The following is a 17,436-nucleotide window of genomic DNA, read 5'->3' on the forward strand; positions in this document are numbered from 1 at the left end:
ACTATTTCATATCTACTCAAATACTAAAGACCACATAATTCAAGAAAAAAGAGAATGGTAATGTAATCATTTGAATTTTCACTAATCAGTGATAAACTCGTTTCTAGAACTAACACAATTTTCCTTTAAACCAATCATGAATTTGGAAGAAAAAATTGTAATTTTTTTCTGTGCAGCTGAGTGTTTTATATAACAAATGCTTAATGCTTTATCTTTAAGACTAATTTCTCTAAAATTGATATTTCATCTATAGTACTTTGAAGATTTAATAAAATTTCAGTATATCTAAATATATTTTTTTTAATTAAGCAGCAGTGAAGGGGGTATTTTTTTCTGAAGAGAATAAAAAGATAAGACAGACACAAACTGTGGTGATCTTTACAGATATTTCACTGATGTGAGGAAGAGCTAAATATGTACCTAACTTCTTTTGATTTTGTTTATTAAAGTTTACACAAGAACTAGAAGATGGACAAAGGAAATTGCTCCTCCTTCAATGAATTCATTTTCTTGGGAATTACTAGTGACACAAACATCAAAGTAACCCTTTTCACCATGCTTCTACCTGTTTATCTTATTAACATTATGGCAAATCTTGGAATTATCATTTTCATCAGAATGGATTTCCAGCTTCACACACCAATGTATTTTTTCCTCAGCCACCTCTCTTTCTGTGACCTCTGTTATTCCACAGCAGTTGGACCCAAGATGATGGTGGATCTATTGGCCAAGAAGAGATCGATTCCTTTTCTTGGCTGTGCTCTACAATTTTTCATCTTCTGTATCTTTGCAGATGCTGAGTGTCTACTGCTGGCAGTGATGGCCTTCGACAGGTACATGGCCATAAGCAACCCCTTGCTGTATACAGTCCACATGTCCAGCAGGGTGTGTGTCTCTCTTGTGGTTGGAGTTTACCTGGTGGGAATGGCAGATGCTTTGACACATACAACACTGACATTCCAATTATGTTTCTGTGCGTCTAATGAGATCAACCATTTCTTCTGTGATATGCCTCCACTTTTTCTCCTTTCCTGTTCTGACATAGAAATCAATGAACTGGCATTATTTACTGTTTTTGGCTTTATTGAACTGAGCACCATTTCAGGAGTTCTTGTCTCTTATTGTTATATTGTATTATCAGTCTTAAAAATCCGCACTGCTGAGGGCAGGTTCAAAGCTTTCTCCACCTGCACCTCCCATTTAACTGCAGTTGCAATTTTCCAGGGAACTATGCTCTTCATGTATTTCCGGCCAAGTTCTGCTTATTCCCTAGATCAAGACAAAATGAGCTCACTGTTCTACACTCTTGTCATTCCCATGCTGAATCCTCTAATTTATAGCTTAAGGAACAAGGATGTGAAAGAGGCTCTTGAAAAACTGAAAAATAAACTGTATTCAAAATAATTGTATCTTGTCTAGATACACACATATTCACAGTAATGGTTGTTTTTAATGAAATTATATTGGTTGACATTTAAGAAATGAAGTGTTATCCCGTAGTTTAATTTAATAAAATGTGACTGTACTGGTGTTTAATCACAAAGAAATGTAGATCTTCAAACACTTGATGATTCATTATTTGTCAATATGGAAAATTTTCCTTATCCTTCCAATTGTGCTTTAGTTTTATTTGTTTATTTTTTCCTTTACCTTCTATCATGCCACTGTTCAGTGGATTTTTACTAGTTACCTTTTTGCATATTTACATATCCTATATTTCATTACAAATCCAGTAATTTATGTCCTAGTGAATTTTAATATACAGAGAAAGTAGCAGACTTTAAATGAACACTTCAATAATTCATAATGAGCCACAAAAATGTATTGTAACATAAAGACTGTAGAATATAATACAAAGCAAAATGTTCAACTCTAGTGTGCTACAGAGAGGCTTCACAAGACAAAGGTATTAGGTTTAGAATTGAAAAGGTGAATGCTGGACAGAAGAATGTATGCTAGCCAGAAGGTTTAAAAAATAGAGAATTTGGGGGGTAAATAGATCCCTGATACGTGGAAAGCAATAATGGGGTCCAGACGTAGGGCTTCATGCTTGCTAAGCAGATAGTCTACCACTTAAGCCATGTCCTAAGCTCTTACCCACAATCTTTTCACATTGCTCATAGGAACACTGTTATGATTCATCTCAGCATCTGTTGAGATCCTACCCTAACACTGATGGCATCAGGGAGGTAATAAATTCATCACAGCAGAGCCTTTGTAAAATGGTTTTTTGCCCTTAAAACACAGGCCTGGAGATATTCATAATCCACTCTCCACAAGGAGAGAACAATTAAGAGTAATAGATGGGATGAATTTGATCAAAGTACTAACATGCATTATGGATATACCCCAATGAAACTCCTTTGTATAATTAATATCTGCTAATGAAACATCTATTTAGCTTCATATTGTCTTCATTTGTTAAATGTAGTGGATTGAACTAAAGAGAAAGAAAATTTGATTCCCATAAAAGGATGACCAAAAATACCATACTCTGATCCTGTAAATTTCTCTCTAAAACTATGAAGACAAATTCCAGTATGTGGAAGTATTTTAAGCAATTTATGACTGAAGTAGATGCTTGGGCAGATGTTCCACATTGGCTGTTCTAAGGTGGGATTCTAAAGAATTGTGGAATACAGCATCAAAGACTTGCTTGATCCTAGAGTGAGTAGTGCAAACTTTACCTTTTCATTCCCCATAAATATCTCCAAATTGCAACCTTCTTTCTTGTCAAGTGGTTACTGGTAGCAAGTATTGTTGTCCAAATACCATCCAGGAGGTGACTTTTGACAAAGTTAATAGTTTAGTTTATTATGAATATCTTAACTCTGTCCTTCATCCTTACTACTATAATATTTAAGTACAAGAATACTAAAGAAAGGGCATGATTGGCTATATGTGATATAAATTCTCCATTAATCTTCTTTTACATAAAGAATGAATTAATATAAATTATATACAATGCTTTCTCCAGGGGTCATATTGTATTTCTATGATTTATAAATATATTACCATTTAAAACAATTTCAATATTTTGATAAGTTTGAGAAATATGAGTTACTTTGTATTTGTACAAAAAATTTTACTCCATAAGTAGTCTTTTTGACCTGAAAACAGTAGCAATGATGCGAGGTAGGTATTCTCACAAAGGTAAAAAATTTAAATTGCAGCCGTTGTGAAATTATTGCAGTATTCTCAAGGGAAAAGTCTGAGGTAAGACTTTAATTCATCATGTTACATAACACAAAACAGTGAAGACGAGGGTTTAGGAAATTTAAGACCTGAAAGTCACTAGGTGAAAACAAAACATGCTCTACATATCATTCAGGTATTGGGATAAGGACAGAAAAAATTGCCCACATAAGTTAGGTTTCTGAATCATCATATAGATAAAATAAGATTTTACTTTCATTGGGAAAATGAGGAATAAAGTATTGAGGAATTTATAAACATTATATACTTTCTCAGTTTAGCATATTCTGCAATCTAATGACCAAATGATTTTATCTTGATAGATACATTTGACTGACCTCATTTGTGATTTTGGTAAATATTGTATAATTTTTGTGTATTCATATATTAATAGGGATTCATGTGTAAACACGCTTTTAAAATCACTCTGCAAGCAGAATAAATTTAAAATTTTTAAATGTAAATTTAAAATTTTTCTAGTTTTACTGTAAATAACCATAATGCACACTACACAAATACCAGCATGTACAAACTCAAGTCCATTTGAAACACATACTGTAGTTTAGTTTAGAAGTCATGAGTCAGACTGCCATCTGCATTCCAAATTTTATACTTAAATAACATAAAAACACAGACACTTCCTGACGTGCACATAAATGTAAACATAAATAAAAGAAGCAGAATCTTATATAGAGTAGAAACCATTTCCTGTCTTTCCATTTCCATTTTAATGTAAAATTCAAATGAAGCGTATTTGTTATAGGCTGTGATTTCCCTTATGATATCTGTTTATTTTCTAGGAATTTGTCCTTTGGAATCAGGTGAATTATACAAACGAATTATGAAACTATGAAAAATCAGTGTTGACAGTGGTAGAATAGCTCAACAATATTTATTTGACTTTTTAAGAAACCCTAGACACTAAAGGCATTATCATAATAATATTGTGTACCAAATTATACTCTATATCATTCTCAGGTATAAAAAATAATTTGTATTTCTGGAATAATGAACTATTTGTAGTCCTATCCATCAAGCATATGAAGTGTTTAATCTTAACATTTTCTAGCTCTTTAATATCAGTTTGGATTGGATAGCAGCTTTTAATTTATTCTAATGTATTATTTGAGAATGGATGTTATTATCCATGAAATGACACATATTTCAGGAATTATATGCAAATTACAATCAGAGGTGATAAATGTGTATATATGGCATTTTTTATGTTTTAATGATAATGCCCCTTTGACACTGATACATTCCTAGGTTATTTTATATGGGAAAAGACATCAATTTATAGACAAAAATCATCTTCTGCTTCATAATAATATTTGTTGGATGTGGAGAACCATCATCCCTAATCTATCATCCTATTAATAATTTTCTAACAGATTATAAAAAAAGAGCAAAGAAGAATGGATATTGGAAATTGTTCATCACCAACTGAATTCCTTCTTTTAGGAATTACCAATAATCCTTGGATGAGAGTGGTTCTGTTCACTGTGTTTCTACTTATATCCCATTATTCTCATTGAAATTTTGGAATGATCACTGTAATCCCAATAGATTCCAAATTTCACAGTCCTGTGTAGATTTTTCTCAGTCACCTTTCTTTCACTGACCTCCGTATTCTTCTACAGTTGGGCCCAAGATATTAACGGACCTCCTTTGCCACGAATAAGTCAGTTCCCTTTGTTGCTGTGCCCTGCAGTTCTTCATCTTCTGCATCTTTACAGATGCCGAGTGCATGATGCTGGCAGTGATGGCCTTCGACCGATACAAAGCCATCAGCAACCCTTGCTCTATGTGGTAGACATGTCCAGCATGTACGCACTCAACTGTTGGCTGGAGTTTACCTGGTGGCAATGGCAGATGCTTTGACACATACAACATTGACATTCCGCTTATGTTTCTGTTGGTCCAATGACCTTAATCATTTCCTCTGTGATGTCCCTCCTCTCCTCTTACTATCTTGCTCAGATACACAGGTCAATGAGCTAGCGATATTCACCATCTTTGGTTTTATTGAACTGAGCACCATTTCAGGACTTCTTGTTTCTTACTGTTATATCATCTCATCAGTCTTAAAGATTCATTCTGCTGAGGGGAGGCTCAAAGCTTTCTCCACCTGCACATCTCATTTAACTGCAGTTGCAATTTTCCAGGGAGCTATATTTTTCATGTATTTCTAGCCGAGTTATTCTTATTCCCTAGATCAAGACAAAATGAGCTCACTGTTCTACAGTCTTGTGATTCCCATGACAAACCCTCTAATTTATAGCTTAAGGAACAAGGATGTGAAAAAGGCTCTTGAAAAAATTTAATATAAACTATATTCAAAATAATTGTCTAATGTAACATGTACATATATTTATAGTGGTTGCTTTTTGAAATTATATTGCATGACATTTAAGAAAGAAATTGCTGTTCCATGGGTTCATTTAATAAGATATCATTATACTAGAGTTTAATAATAAAGAAATGTTGCAAAACCTTAAACATGTCATGAGTTTTTGTCTTTAAATAATATGTAGTATTTCTTTATTGTGGAAATTTTCCTGGTCCTTCCAATTGTCCCTAAGTTTCATTTGTTTATTTTTTCATTTAACTTCTATTATGTTAAGATTTAGTAAATATTTTTCTAGAAGACTTTTTGCATATTTATATCTTACATTTCATAACCAATTCAGTAATTCATTCACCAGTGAATTTTATACTCTAAATAAGATAAAAGGCTACAAAAGAACATGCAAATAATTCACAATGACCCCCAAAACAGTATTGAAATATAAAGACTGTAGGATATAATCCAAGGCAAAACTTCCAACTTCACTGTGGAGGGGAAAGGCTTCAGTGGATGAAGACACGAAGTCTTACAACTAAAAAGGTGAATGTTAGAGAGAGGAACAGACACTAACCTGATGGTCTGAGAAATAGAGAAGTGTTGAGGTAGACAGGTCCCTGTTACATGGAAAGCAAAACTGGGCTTGGATACAAAAAGCAAATATGAAGACACTGAGAAATACCGCTATGTGATGAAATTATCAGCCATCAACTCCTCCATCATTTCTTCCAGGAAATTTTCCTTCCTTCTTTTCTAATTTATATCCCTAGAAAATATTCATCTTGTTCACAATCACCAACTTAAACCATTATTTAATGTTGTCATAATTCTTACATCATTATCTCCACTAGAAGAATAGAAACATATTTTACTCAAGCATTTGATTCCTCTAATTCAAACCATTAGTATGTTTGGAAACAAAGAAGAGAAAAAAATATAATGCCTGACATCATACCATTTTTGAGTGCTTTTTAAGTGTTGATAAGAAACTAACTGAGGGTATGGTATGTGACAGGCAAACACTCATAAATATATAATGTACCTTTTTAAGACAGTAGACAAAATAATTGTTAATACTAAGGCAATTACTCAAAATAAATGGACATTAACTGCATTAAAATTAACAATGATGCATCTACATCTTTCATATTCATCTTCTTTTGTCTTTTTCTACTTGAAATTTCAGATGTCTTAAGCCATGTCTCAGCTTCTTGATAAAACATGAAAATGGCTATAATACACATAGACACTTTTAAATATGCATTACAATTAGAGAAGCTAAAAGTCACTAGATACCTTAGGTTTCTTGATTTTAGTGAGAAATAGTTTTATGACACTTCAGAATACATGTAAAGGCCAAGCAGCACCTTTGCTTTCAAGGTAGGGTATGGTAAATACGACAATTTAGGAGAAGGCGTGAGGGTGCAAAATACCCATGAGAGATACTAACTTTAGATAAAGTGCTTTATTAGCTTCTACCTCTATAATATTTTCTTAATTTGCCCTTAGTCTTCCATTTTTTATGGTACCATGTAAAGCCAGTGAAAATCAGGCAGTCTATGGACACAGAAGTAGACTCTCCCTAGACACTGAATCTCTCAATGCTGTGATTTGGGACATCCAATCTCTAGAATGTTGAGAAATGATTTTTTTTGTTGTTTATAAGATATCCAATCTATAGTTTTCTAATATAACACATCCTTCTCTCATATATTTGCTTTACTTTATCATTAAAAGACATATTTGTTTAAATCATTTGCCCATTTATTAATTGGATTATTTCTTCATGGGGGGCACATATCATAAGGATTATAAGTCAACACACAATAGAGAGACCTGCACACAAATGTTTATAGATGCACAATTCACAGTAGCCAAGTTTTGGAATTAGACTAGGTATCATTCAGCCACTGAATTGATTTTAAAATTTGGTATATATACACATGGAGTATTATTATTCAGCTATAAAATTCATAAAATTATTTCTTGTAGGAAAATATATGGAACCAGAAATCATCATGTTAAGAGAAATAAACCAGACTCAGAAAGAAATGTCACAAGTTTTCTCTAATATGTAGAATTTAGACCTCCCCAAAATAGATGATTGTCAAAATGTACCTGTTTGGTTGTGGAGAACAAGGGTGATAAGACCAAAGGATAAGGTGATAGGAGGGAAGAATGTGATTGACACACATTATAATTCACATATGAATATAGAATAATAAATCAAGTTACAAACTGTATAAAGTGGGGGATGAAGTAATTCAGAGTAATAGAGGTAATAAATCTGATCAAAGCACATTATATGTATATATGGTCATCTCACAATAAAACTTGTATAATTAATATGTGTGAATAACTTATATGCAATTCATATTGGCCCTATTGTTACATGTAGTGGATGTGAACTAAAGAGAAGGAAAATGTGAAAGGCTGATGAAAAATACCATACTCTAGTCTTATTGTAACCTTCATTTCTCTGAATTTATGAAGTAAAACTCCATTATTTGGAATAGTTGACTGAAATAGAAGCTTGGGCAGATGGTCCATATTGGCTGTTCTAAGTTGGGTTATAGACTTCTGGAATACAACACTGAACACTTTGTTCTATCCTACAGTGACTACAGCAACCTTGATCTTTTCTTCCTCATCAGTATCTCTAAATTGCATCTTCTTTCTTATCAACCAGTTACTGATGATAAGTATTGTTGTCTAAATATCATCGTACTGATGACTTTTGACAATGTTTGTAGTGCAGTTAACTCTCTGCATCTTAACTCTGTCCTTCAATCTTGCTACTGTAATATCTAAATATAAGAATGAATTAAAAATGTCATGCTTGAGTATATGTAATAAAGGAGTTTCTTTTATGTGAAAGAGGAACTTAATATAGGCCATTTGCAATGATTTTTCCAAGGGTCATATTTTGTGTCTCTGAATTCTACTGCCATGTAAATCCATCACAGTATTGCCATAAATTTGAGAAATAATCACAGAATCTTTGTACAAAAAATTCCATTTCATCTCTAGCCTTTTTTTGGACCTGAGAGGAGTATCACTGGTGCCAGGTAGTTAGTGTCACAAAGGAAAAAACTTGAAATTTCAGTCGTTGCTAAATTATTACACTATTCTCAAGGGAAAATTATGAACCAGGAATCCAATTAATCATTATTAACTAATATAAGAGGGTGAAGGCAGAGGTTCAAGCTTAAGTCCCTACAGTCTATAGGTGGAAATGAAGCATGAACTATATATTGTTCAGGTACAAGGGATAAGAGCAGAAAGACTTTCTTGCCTCGGGTAGGTACTGTATGGCTATGCTTATGTAATAGAGGGAAAATACAATTTTACTTTCATTGAAAAATGAGGAATGATGTATTAAGGAATTTGTAAATATTATCTACTTACTCAGTTAAATGTAGTCTGCAATCCAATGACCAAATTAAATTTCTTTGTTAAACATGGGCGATTTTTTGACTGACTTCCTTTTTCTTTATTGTGAAGATTTTATTATATTCATACTTTAGTCAGGATTCATAATTAAAACGTCCTTTCAAAATCATTCTGCAAGTGACATGGTGCATGTAAAGTTAAAGGTTCTCGTACTTTTATTTAAACAATAATAGTGAACACAACACAAGCACCATTATGTGTAAATGCAAATCAATATGAACTGCATACTATAAGAATCAGACTGCCATCCACATTCCAAATTTTAGATGCAAATAACATGACAAACATACAGATACTCCCTGAGATGTGCATATAAATGTAAACATAAACACAAGAAACAGAAACTTATATCGCAGAAACCATTTCTTGCTTGTTTTTCGATTTTCATTTTAATGAAAAATTCAAGGTAATTAAGTGTATTTGTTTTAGTTTGTGGTTTCTCCTTCTCTTTATGACATATGTTTGGTTTTTCAAAGAATTTGTCCTTTGGAATCAGGTGAATTATACAAGGAATTATAAAATGTCTGAAAACCAGTGTTCAGAGTGATAGAATAAATGCATAAATAATATCTGACTTTTCAAAAAGTCAAAAGATGCTAAAGATAGTACCAAAATAATTTTCATTTACCAAATTGCGTGCAATATTATTCTCAGTGTTAAAAACAAAATATATTTTGAATAATGAAATAAATGAGATCCTAGTCTTACTTTTTCTGGCTTTTCTCCTTAACCTTGGTTTTTCTTTAATGTCAGTTTGGATCTAGTGCCAGTTTTTAGTTTATTCTAGTGTATTATCTGAGAGTGAATGAAAAGTCACATATCTCAGGAAATATATGTAAATTACAGTAAGAGGTGATCAACTTATGTTAGCCATTTTTATTTTTAACTGACAATGCCATCTTTGAAATTGGTTTTTCTCTGGGCTATTTTATGTGAGCAAAGAAAACAATTTACAGATGCAAATCATGTTCTGCCTTATAATAATATTCATTGGATGTGGAGAACAATAATCTCTAATCTGTCACCCTATTGATCATTTTCTAGTAGTTTTTAAAAAGAGCAAAGAAGAATGAACACCAGAAATTGCTCATCACCAACTGAATTCCTTCTCTTGGGATTTACCAATAATCCTTGGATGAGAGTGGTTCTCTTCACTGTGTTTCTACTTGCTTATCTCGTTATTCTCATTGCAAATATTGGAATGACCATTTTAATCAGAATGGATTCCCAACTTCACACTCCTATGTACATTTTTCTCAGCCACCTTTCTTTGGCTGACTTTTGCTATTCCACTGCAGTTGGGCCCAAGATGCTGGTGGACCTCCTTGCCACAAATAAATCAATTCCCTTTGTTGGCTGTGCCCTGCAGTTCTTCATCTTCTGCATCTTTACGGATGCTGAGTGCATGCTGCTGGCAGTGATGGCCTTTGACCGGTACAAGGCCATCAGCAGCAACCCTCTTCTCTATGCAGTAGACATGTCCAGCAAGGTTTGCTCCCAATTGCTGACTGGGGTTTACCTAGTGGCAATGGCAGATGCTTTGACACATACGACATTGACATTCCACTTATGTTTCTGTGGGTCTCATGAGATTAACCATTTCTTCTGTGATGTTCCCCCTCTCCTATTATTATCTTGCTCTGATACACAGGTCAATGAGCTAGTGATATTCACAGTTTTTGGTTTTATTGAACTGAGCACCATTTCAGGACTTCTTGTTTCTTATTGTTATATCATCTCATCAGTCTTAAAGATTCATTCTGCTGAGGGGAGGCTCAAAGCTTTCTCCACCTGCACCTCTCACTTAACTGCAGTTGCAATTTTCCAGGGAACTATGCTCTTCATGTATTTCCGGCCAAGTTCTGCTTATTCCCTAGATCAAGACAAAATGAGCTCACTGTTCTACACTCTTGTGATTACCATGTTGAACCCTCTTATTTATAGTTTACGGAACAAAGATGTGAAAGCAGCCATCAAAAAGCTGAGAAATAAAATTTTAGGCAAGGTATGTAACACAAATTCATACATATTTATATTATTCCCATATATATCTTGTTTCCTTCACATTGTGTGTTTTAATATGTTGTTGTCATTACTACCTTAAGTTAATATAATATGTATTTTACAAAAATACCACACAGGTCATTTGGGGTTTCTTAAATATGCTGCACTTCATGATGTGTTCAAAGTGAATAATGTACTGAAACATTCTATAACATTGCAGTTTCAATGTTGGTGTTTTTGTCTATGTGAATTAATTTTATTCAAGTAAGAGTTATTGAGTGGTTAGTATGTTACATTTACACTGATCTGAACTTTGTATTTAATCTTGAAATAATATCTATGGTAATTAATCCTATAGAATAACAGAAATTAGAATCATTAACCAAACATACTAATAACTCAAATAAAGTACAAATACCATGAAGTCAAAGAAAGCAGTAATCAAAGTACATGAAAATGTCCTTACCTAGACAGCAATAAAGAAAGTATTCTTTGAAATGGGGACATTTAGCTTTAGAGCTAAATGATAGATGTATCCCATCTGAGTGATGGTGGAGAGAACAAGGGATTTTTACATGCAGAAACTGACATGGAGAGATTATGAGGAGCACATAAAAGATCTTTTAGTAGAAAACAAGTCCAATGTAAAAAAGAAGAAAGCACAAAGTGGCTTTACTTGCAGTTCCCTAGTGATTAGTGATGGTGTACATTTTTCTTGTATTTTTCAAAATGTGTATATTCAAATGTTTTATACAGATTTATTCACATCATTTGTGTTTTATTTGTATTGAGTTTTTTGTATACCATAGGAAAAAATAAAATCAGGCTTTCTACTGTCCATTTTGCTCCAGTTATTTTGGAGATGGTGGTCTCATGAAATACTTGCAAAGGCTGACCTCAAACTGTGATCCTCTTCATCTCAGCCTCCAAAGTACCTAGGACTATAGGCATGAGCCACTGTTGCCTAGCTATTTTTGAAGTTTTTAGTTTGTTTCATAAAGTTTATTTCATACATGTATATAACGTACTTTGAACATTTTAGCTCCCTCTCATCTGAATGACAAATATTTGAGGTATAAATATGCTCATTGTTCTGATTTGATCACTGCAATATGTATATATGGCTCTTAAAATTACACTGTACACCATAAATTTTTACATTTTTGTGTGAAAATAAAATGAAACAAGTTTGCAAATTGAAGCACCCCTATGAAGTCGTCTTCTGCTTAAATTCTCAACCCAGTACCTAAGTTTTTCTCACCTTCCCTCTGTCAGGCCTGGTTAAATGTCCATGTTTTTGATTCATAAATTATGCTCTCCAAAAATCTTATTAAACTATTACCTCCAATATGAGACTGTGAACTTTCTTTACTCAATGCAGCATGTTTTATACCTGTCCTTCCATCACTGGCATTGTGACAGACAGGAAAAGGAAAAACAAATGAATAATTCAAACTCATGTAATGCAATGTTAAGTGCTAATGAGATATCAAATTGTGATTAAATGTAGTTATAACATGTACTATGAATATGTATTTTGTTTATGATGAAAATAAATAAAATGATTGTGAATCATTTTATGAATCTCTAATAGGGTCTGATTTATTCACACAGGAAGTATAGAACATTCATCTGGATGTTTTCTTTTTTTTTTTTTGGATGTTCACCTATATCTTCTGGCTCTGCTCAATTTTATGATGAGAAATCACTGAAGGAAGGTTTTAGAAAAAATGTACACTTGGCCAAGAATTTGAAGGACAATATAATGACCACTGAAATTCTTAATTTTCATTACAACTGAGGCAGCTAAGACATTGAATGTCTTATGTTTTCCAGCTACCGTTATAAAATGCTCTGATGTGAAACATTTCAGAATGGAAGTACAACCCAAAGCTTTTCTTGGGTACCATTTCATGGATTATATGGTCGGCCCCAATAAAAATTGTCATGTAATATGATAGGGTATTTTACATGTTTCTTTTTAAGTGAAGTCATTCAGTTTGTATTCATTTATGTCTGGATACTTTTATTTATTTTCTAATGTGAAATTCTTCCATACTATTGTATGTGATGACAGTTGTTTCCTTTTCAGTCCGATCTGCCATCATCACAAATAAACATAACACTTGATGTTATTTATCAATGACAAGCAATGTTATTTTGATCATTTTTACAAGCTTTGTATATACTATGCATTCATTTCTATTTGGCATAAAATAAGGGATGGAATTTTGTGTATTTTCAAGCATTTATGTGTATTTCCAAATATGAGACAATCTACCAAATCATTTTCCATGGAATTCTAATTCTGACTTCTACTGATAACATATCTGAAATGGTGGTTATGTTTTGGTTTTTGTCTAGGCTTTGGGTACAGGACTATTTTCATTTCTGAAAATTCACTTGCTGTTTACTTTTTAGAAAGTTGGACATTAGTTTAATATACTTTAAAAAGATTTGTATACTTAAAATATTAAAATATTTCAAGAAGCAAATGCTACTTACAATGAGATTATAGGATTCCATTACCACTTTTAATGTGTCTACTATGTTTCCTGTACATAAAGCATATTAAAGCTAAGGTTAAACAAATAAGGAATGATAAAACTCTCATTTAATATTTCATAAAATTAATTTCCTTTATGTTACTGAAAATGTGCTACGTTGCCTATACCAAGGAGCCGTTAGGAATCTGTGGGCACTCCTTTTCTGCCTTGGAGAAGTCAGAAGAGCCTGATATTCTTTGGTAGCAGTACATGCTTTGAACTTACTTGTGTTTTGCTGATGGCTGCTAGTCAGATAACAATATACTTAAGGAAGATTTTTATAAGTTGACAGTCTTCTATGATTAATATTTCTGTCACTTTTGCTACTAGGATTTTCATTTTTGAACTGTGCATGCTGGTGTACACCAGTAATTCCTGAATTCAAGGGCTAAGACAAGTGGATAATGAGTTAGCAATCAGGACGTAAGTGAAACCACATCTCAAAATAAACAGACAAAAAGGGTTTTTTTGTGTGTGTGCTTTCCTCACTTTTTTGTTTCTGTGTATTGAAGTTTACCTTCAAACTTTCAACCCATGTTTATAAAAACACCTGTATCTATTAAAACCCCAATCTCTTTGACAGGCAATTTATACTTTGCAAATTTTTAGGAACTGATGTACAGTCATGCTCTGGTGTAATGGGGAGTGGGAGTTGGACCATAATCATGTAAGGACAGCAGTGTTTATGAAGTTAATATTTGAGCCTCCTTAAACAGAGTATATCCTGGGGAAAGGAGGCCTCCTGAGAGACAAAGAAGCTTGAGTTTTATCTCAGTATTTGTATTTTAGCATTAGAATCATCATACAAAAATGCCAATGAAAGATCAATAGGCAGTAACTTTGTCACTAAAAATCACATTTCTCAAGACTGGAAATTTATTAATGTTATAGCATTTCACCTGAAGTGTTACAGCTTTGTAGAAATCCCAGGGAAAGCTCCATAACAAAAATAAGACATAAATACCACAGTAACAGCCACAAACCCTAAAGCTTTTCACTCTGGGATTTCATAAGAAACATGAAACTACTTGAGGAATTAGGGTGTGTAAACTTTATTTGCCTTTTACATCCTATTAGTTTTGTTTTTGGCACATACTTCATAAGGAGCATTTGTGGCACTTAACCATATTAAGACTCACAATATACAGCTAATACACATGATCATTGCAAAAGGGTGCCAGAGAAAAGAACTGTGAAATGTTCTTGGTAAAGCTTTCTTGTGAATATTTTCACTAATAAATTCATCATAAAAAAGCAGCATAAACACTTAAGATTAACATACCATTTTTGTCTTGTCAACAGTTGAAGAGAACCTAGTATTTCTTAATGTTTTATAAGTCCCTTTTATCCTCCACACTAGGACCCTCTTCTGTAACAATTGAAAATTATAGCAACAACTTATTCAAATGTTCCTTCCTTGGAATGTCTTCTAATACACACTGTGTGTGTATGTGTGTGTGTGTGTGTGTGTGTATAATGCCATATGTTTATATATATATATAAAATAAAATACTAGCTCAAAACAATTTCTTGAATCATTGATGTAATCATATATCAATATCTGCTGAGTATTGTCCATGTTTGTGAATTAAACTTTACTTCACCATAGAGGAAGAAGTTAATAAAACTTCACTCCTGAGTAAAACTTCTGTTTGCTTTTTGTTTCTCTAAAAAAGTGCCCTAGCCTCAATTCCAAGTTAAAATAACACGCAACTGTGAATCAACCCCTCCTATATCCCAAATGCATTTGAAGTGATTCCTACCACCAACCCAATTATAATATTTACCACAGACAGTGAGGTCTCAGGAAGGTAGAACTATCCTTCCCCAACCATTATTTAATTCAGTAAATTCTCAAGGTCAACAAGAACATGGTGGTTCTAGGCCAGTCCAGAGAAAAAAAGTTAGCAAAATATTTTGCAAAAAGAAGCCAGGATATTGACTCACACTTTCTAATTCCTGCTACTCAGGAGGTGGAAGTAGTAAGATCAGAGTTTGAGACCAGCCTTGAAAAAGTTAGCAGAAGACCATCTCTCTCTTTCTCTCTCTCTCAATCTCTCTCTCTCTCTCACTTTCTCTCTCTCTCTCGTGTGTGTGTGTGTGTGTTATTGGAAACTGAATTCAATTTTCCCAACAACATTTGCTGAAGAGATTATGTTTTCTCCAATGTATGTTTTTGGCTCTGTTCTCAAGAGTCAGATGTTTGTAATCCTTACGGGCTTATATTTAGGTCGTCTGTACCATGGTTTACTGGCTTATGTGGTTTTTGTCTTGTATCAATACATTGCCATATTTTTAAATTTTTTATTTTATTTTTGTAGCTAGGTAGTACAATTCCAACATGATTTTGACAATTAAACACATTTCACATTTTCATAGTAGGTTGACAATTATTTTGTAAGCATTCATTCAGCATAAATACTCAAGCCGGATAAAAATATAAAAACTTCAATTTAAGTAAAAGTCATACAAATTTGAGGTGAAACATAAATGAAGAGAATATATTTTCACTGTAGGTTTCCAAAAACTTGAATATAAATATATAGGATGTATGCAGCATAGTTAAAAGCATGACAATATATAAAACTGTAAAACATTACCAAATTATGGTATTTTGCCAAATATTACCATAATGTTAATAATATTCAAATTAGGAATGTCCTGTAAATCATTAAGAAAAAAACACTAATACCTTGTAGAAATATAAATAAATTGTATGGCTAGCAATTTTACAGAAACTAATTGAAAGTATTACTGAAAATTATGTGGTCCTATCCTTTTTTTCTTCAATGGTCCCAAATTTTCTGGTTGAATCATAAAAGAATCTATATCTCATATAAGCCGACATTGTGATCTATCCCAAAATGAGAGAAAAAATGTTTTCTTGGTGACTAATTCATTTTATTGAATGCAGCATATCAAATGTAGAAGTAAATGAGAAGGCCAAATCTGCAACCTTATTTTTCTGTTGCTTATGCCTCTCCTTCATGTCCTTCCCAAGTTCTGAATCACACCCTTTATTCCATCTGATGACCAAGATCACCAATCGCTAAGAACTTAATACAGATATCTAAAATTCCTTCTGCAATAAATTGCCCACTAGAGCCCAATCTTAGTTGCTTTGACTAATGACCAAGGAAATTATAAGATTAAATACTTTATAGAAATTGTGGCAAAAGCATTAGTTTTACCATATGATTTGGCATTAGGGAACTTTCCACATCTTGATCAGAAATAGTGGACACCACCTTTCATCACATGAGTTTTACAAATTTTACTCAAAATCAGTGTCACATTCAATTACTTCAATGATATGAAAATAGAGTTTTGGCCATTATTCAAATAAAGAGAGATTTACAGCACACTCTTAGTGTGAGGTTAAGACCATTTTCTTGTGTGAAGAAATGTAATTCCCTAAGAATCCACTGTTCTCTGGGTTTGAGTAGCAGTAGCACCTGCTAAAACTTGCACACCAAATTCCTCCCAGATGCCTTTCTTTTTGACTTCCCTGTATGTTCTGTCACAGAAAGGGAGTGGAGGAAGAGAGGATGGGAAGGAAGTCAGAGAGAACATAAAAATGATTGAAGGAGGAAATTTCTTTTTGATTTTTAAATAACTTTCATTTTGAAACCAATCACCATAGACATGTGGCTCTTTCTATCAGCTTCTCCTCTTATTCTCTTTAGAATTTGGAACAGAAATCTGGCATGAATCATTTTGGGTTCCAAAGTCCCCGTTGAGGCATGCCACTGGAGATTTTAACACTATTAAAGACCGAGTGAACTAAGTATCTTCTGGGGATTGCTCTAAGCTTTCAATGCATGCTTTCAGTATTTGAAAATCCAATATTCTTAAAACACAAAATGAAACTGTATATTTTCTTTATAAAATGCC

At 33.1% G+C, this 17,436-nt stretch overlaps 2 protein-coding genes and 1 pseudogene across 2 annotated transcripts; all 3 read left to right on the top strand.

Annotated features, from left to right (window-relative positions):
• The first annotated feature begins 468 nt into the window (after positions 1-468).
• On the top strand, positions 469-1,404 carry LOC109677406 (olfactory receptor 5W2-like). The gene has a single exon (XM_020153397.1). The coding sequence runs from the start codon at positions 469-471 to the stop codon at positions 1,402-1,404; it is 936 nt and encodes a 311-aa protein (XP_020008986.1).
• Positions 1,405-4,610: 3,206 nt separating this feature from the next.
• Positions 4,611-5,519, top strand: LOC109677409 (olfactory receptor 5W2-like; annotated as a pseudogene).
• A 2,384-nt stretch (positions 5,520-7,903) lies between these two features.
• LOC109677405 (olfactory receptor 5W2-like) lies at positions 7,904-17,282 on the top strand. The gene is made up of 3 exons (XM_020153395.2): positions 7,904-7,918; positions 10,053-10,997; positions 17,229-17,282. The coding sequence occupies exons 1-3, from the start codon at positions 7,904-7,906 to the stop codon at positions 17,280-17,282; spliced, it is 1,014 nt and encodes a 337-aa protein (XP_020008984.2).
• Positions 17,283-17,436: the final 154 nt, after the last annotated feature.

Source organism: Castor canadensis, chromosome 1 (genome assembly GCF_047511655.1).
Source record: "Castor canadensis chromosome 1, mCasCan1.hap1v2, whole genome shotgun sequence".
Classification (NCBI taxonomy): Eukaryota; Metazoa; Chordata; class Mammalia; order Rodentia; family Castoridae; genus Castor; species Castor canadensis.

Excerpts from the sequence above, each read along its gene's own strand:
- LOC109677406 (XM_020153397.1), top strand. The coding sequence starts at position 469 with ATGGACAAAGGAAATTGCTCCTCCTTCAATGAATTCATTTTCTTGGGA.
- LOC109677405 (XM_020153395.2), top strand. Across the intron at positions 10,998-17,228 it reads GAAATAAAATTTTAGGCAAG|AATTTGGAACAGAAATCTGG; the intron begins GTATGTAACACA and ends TATTCTCTTTAG.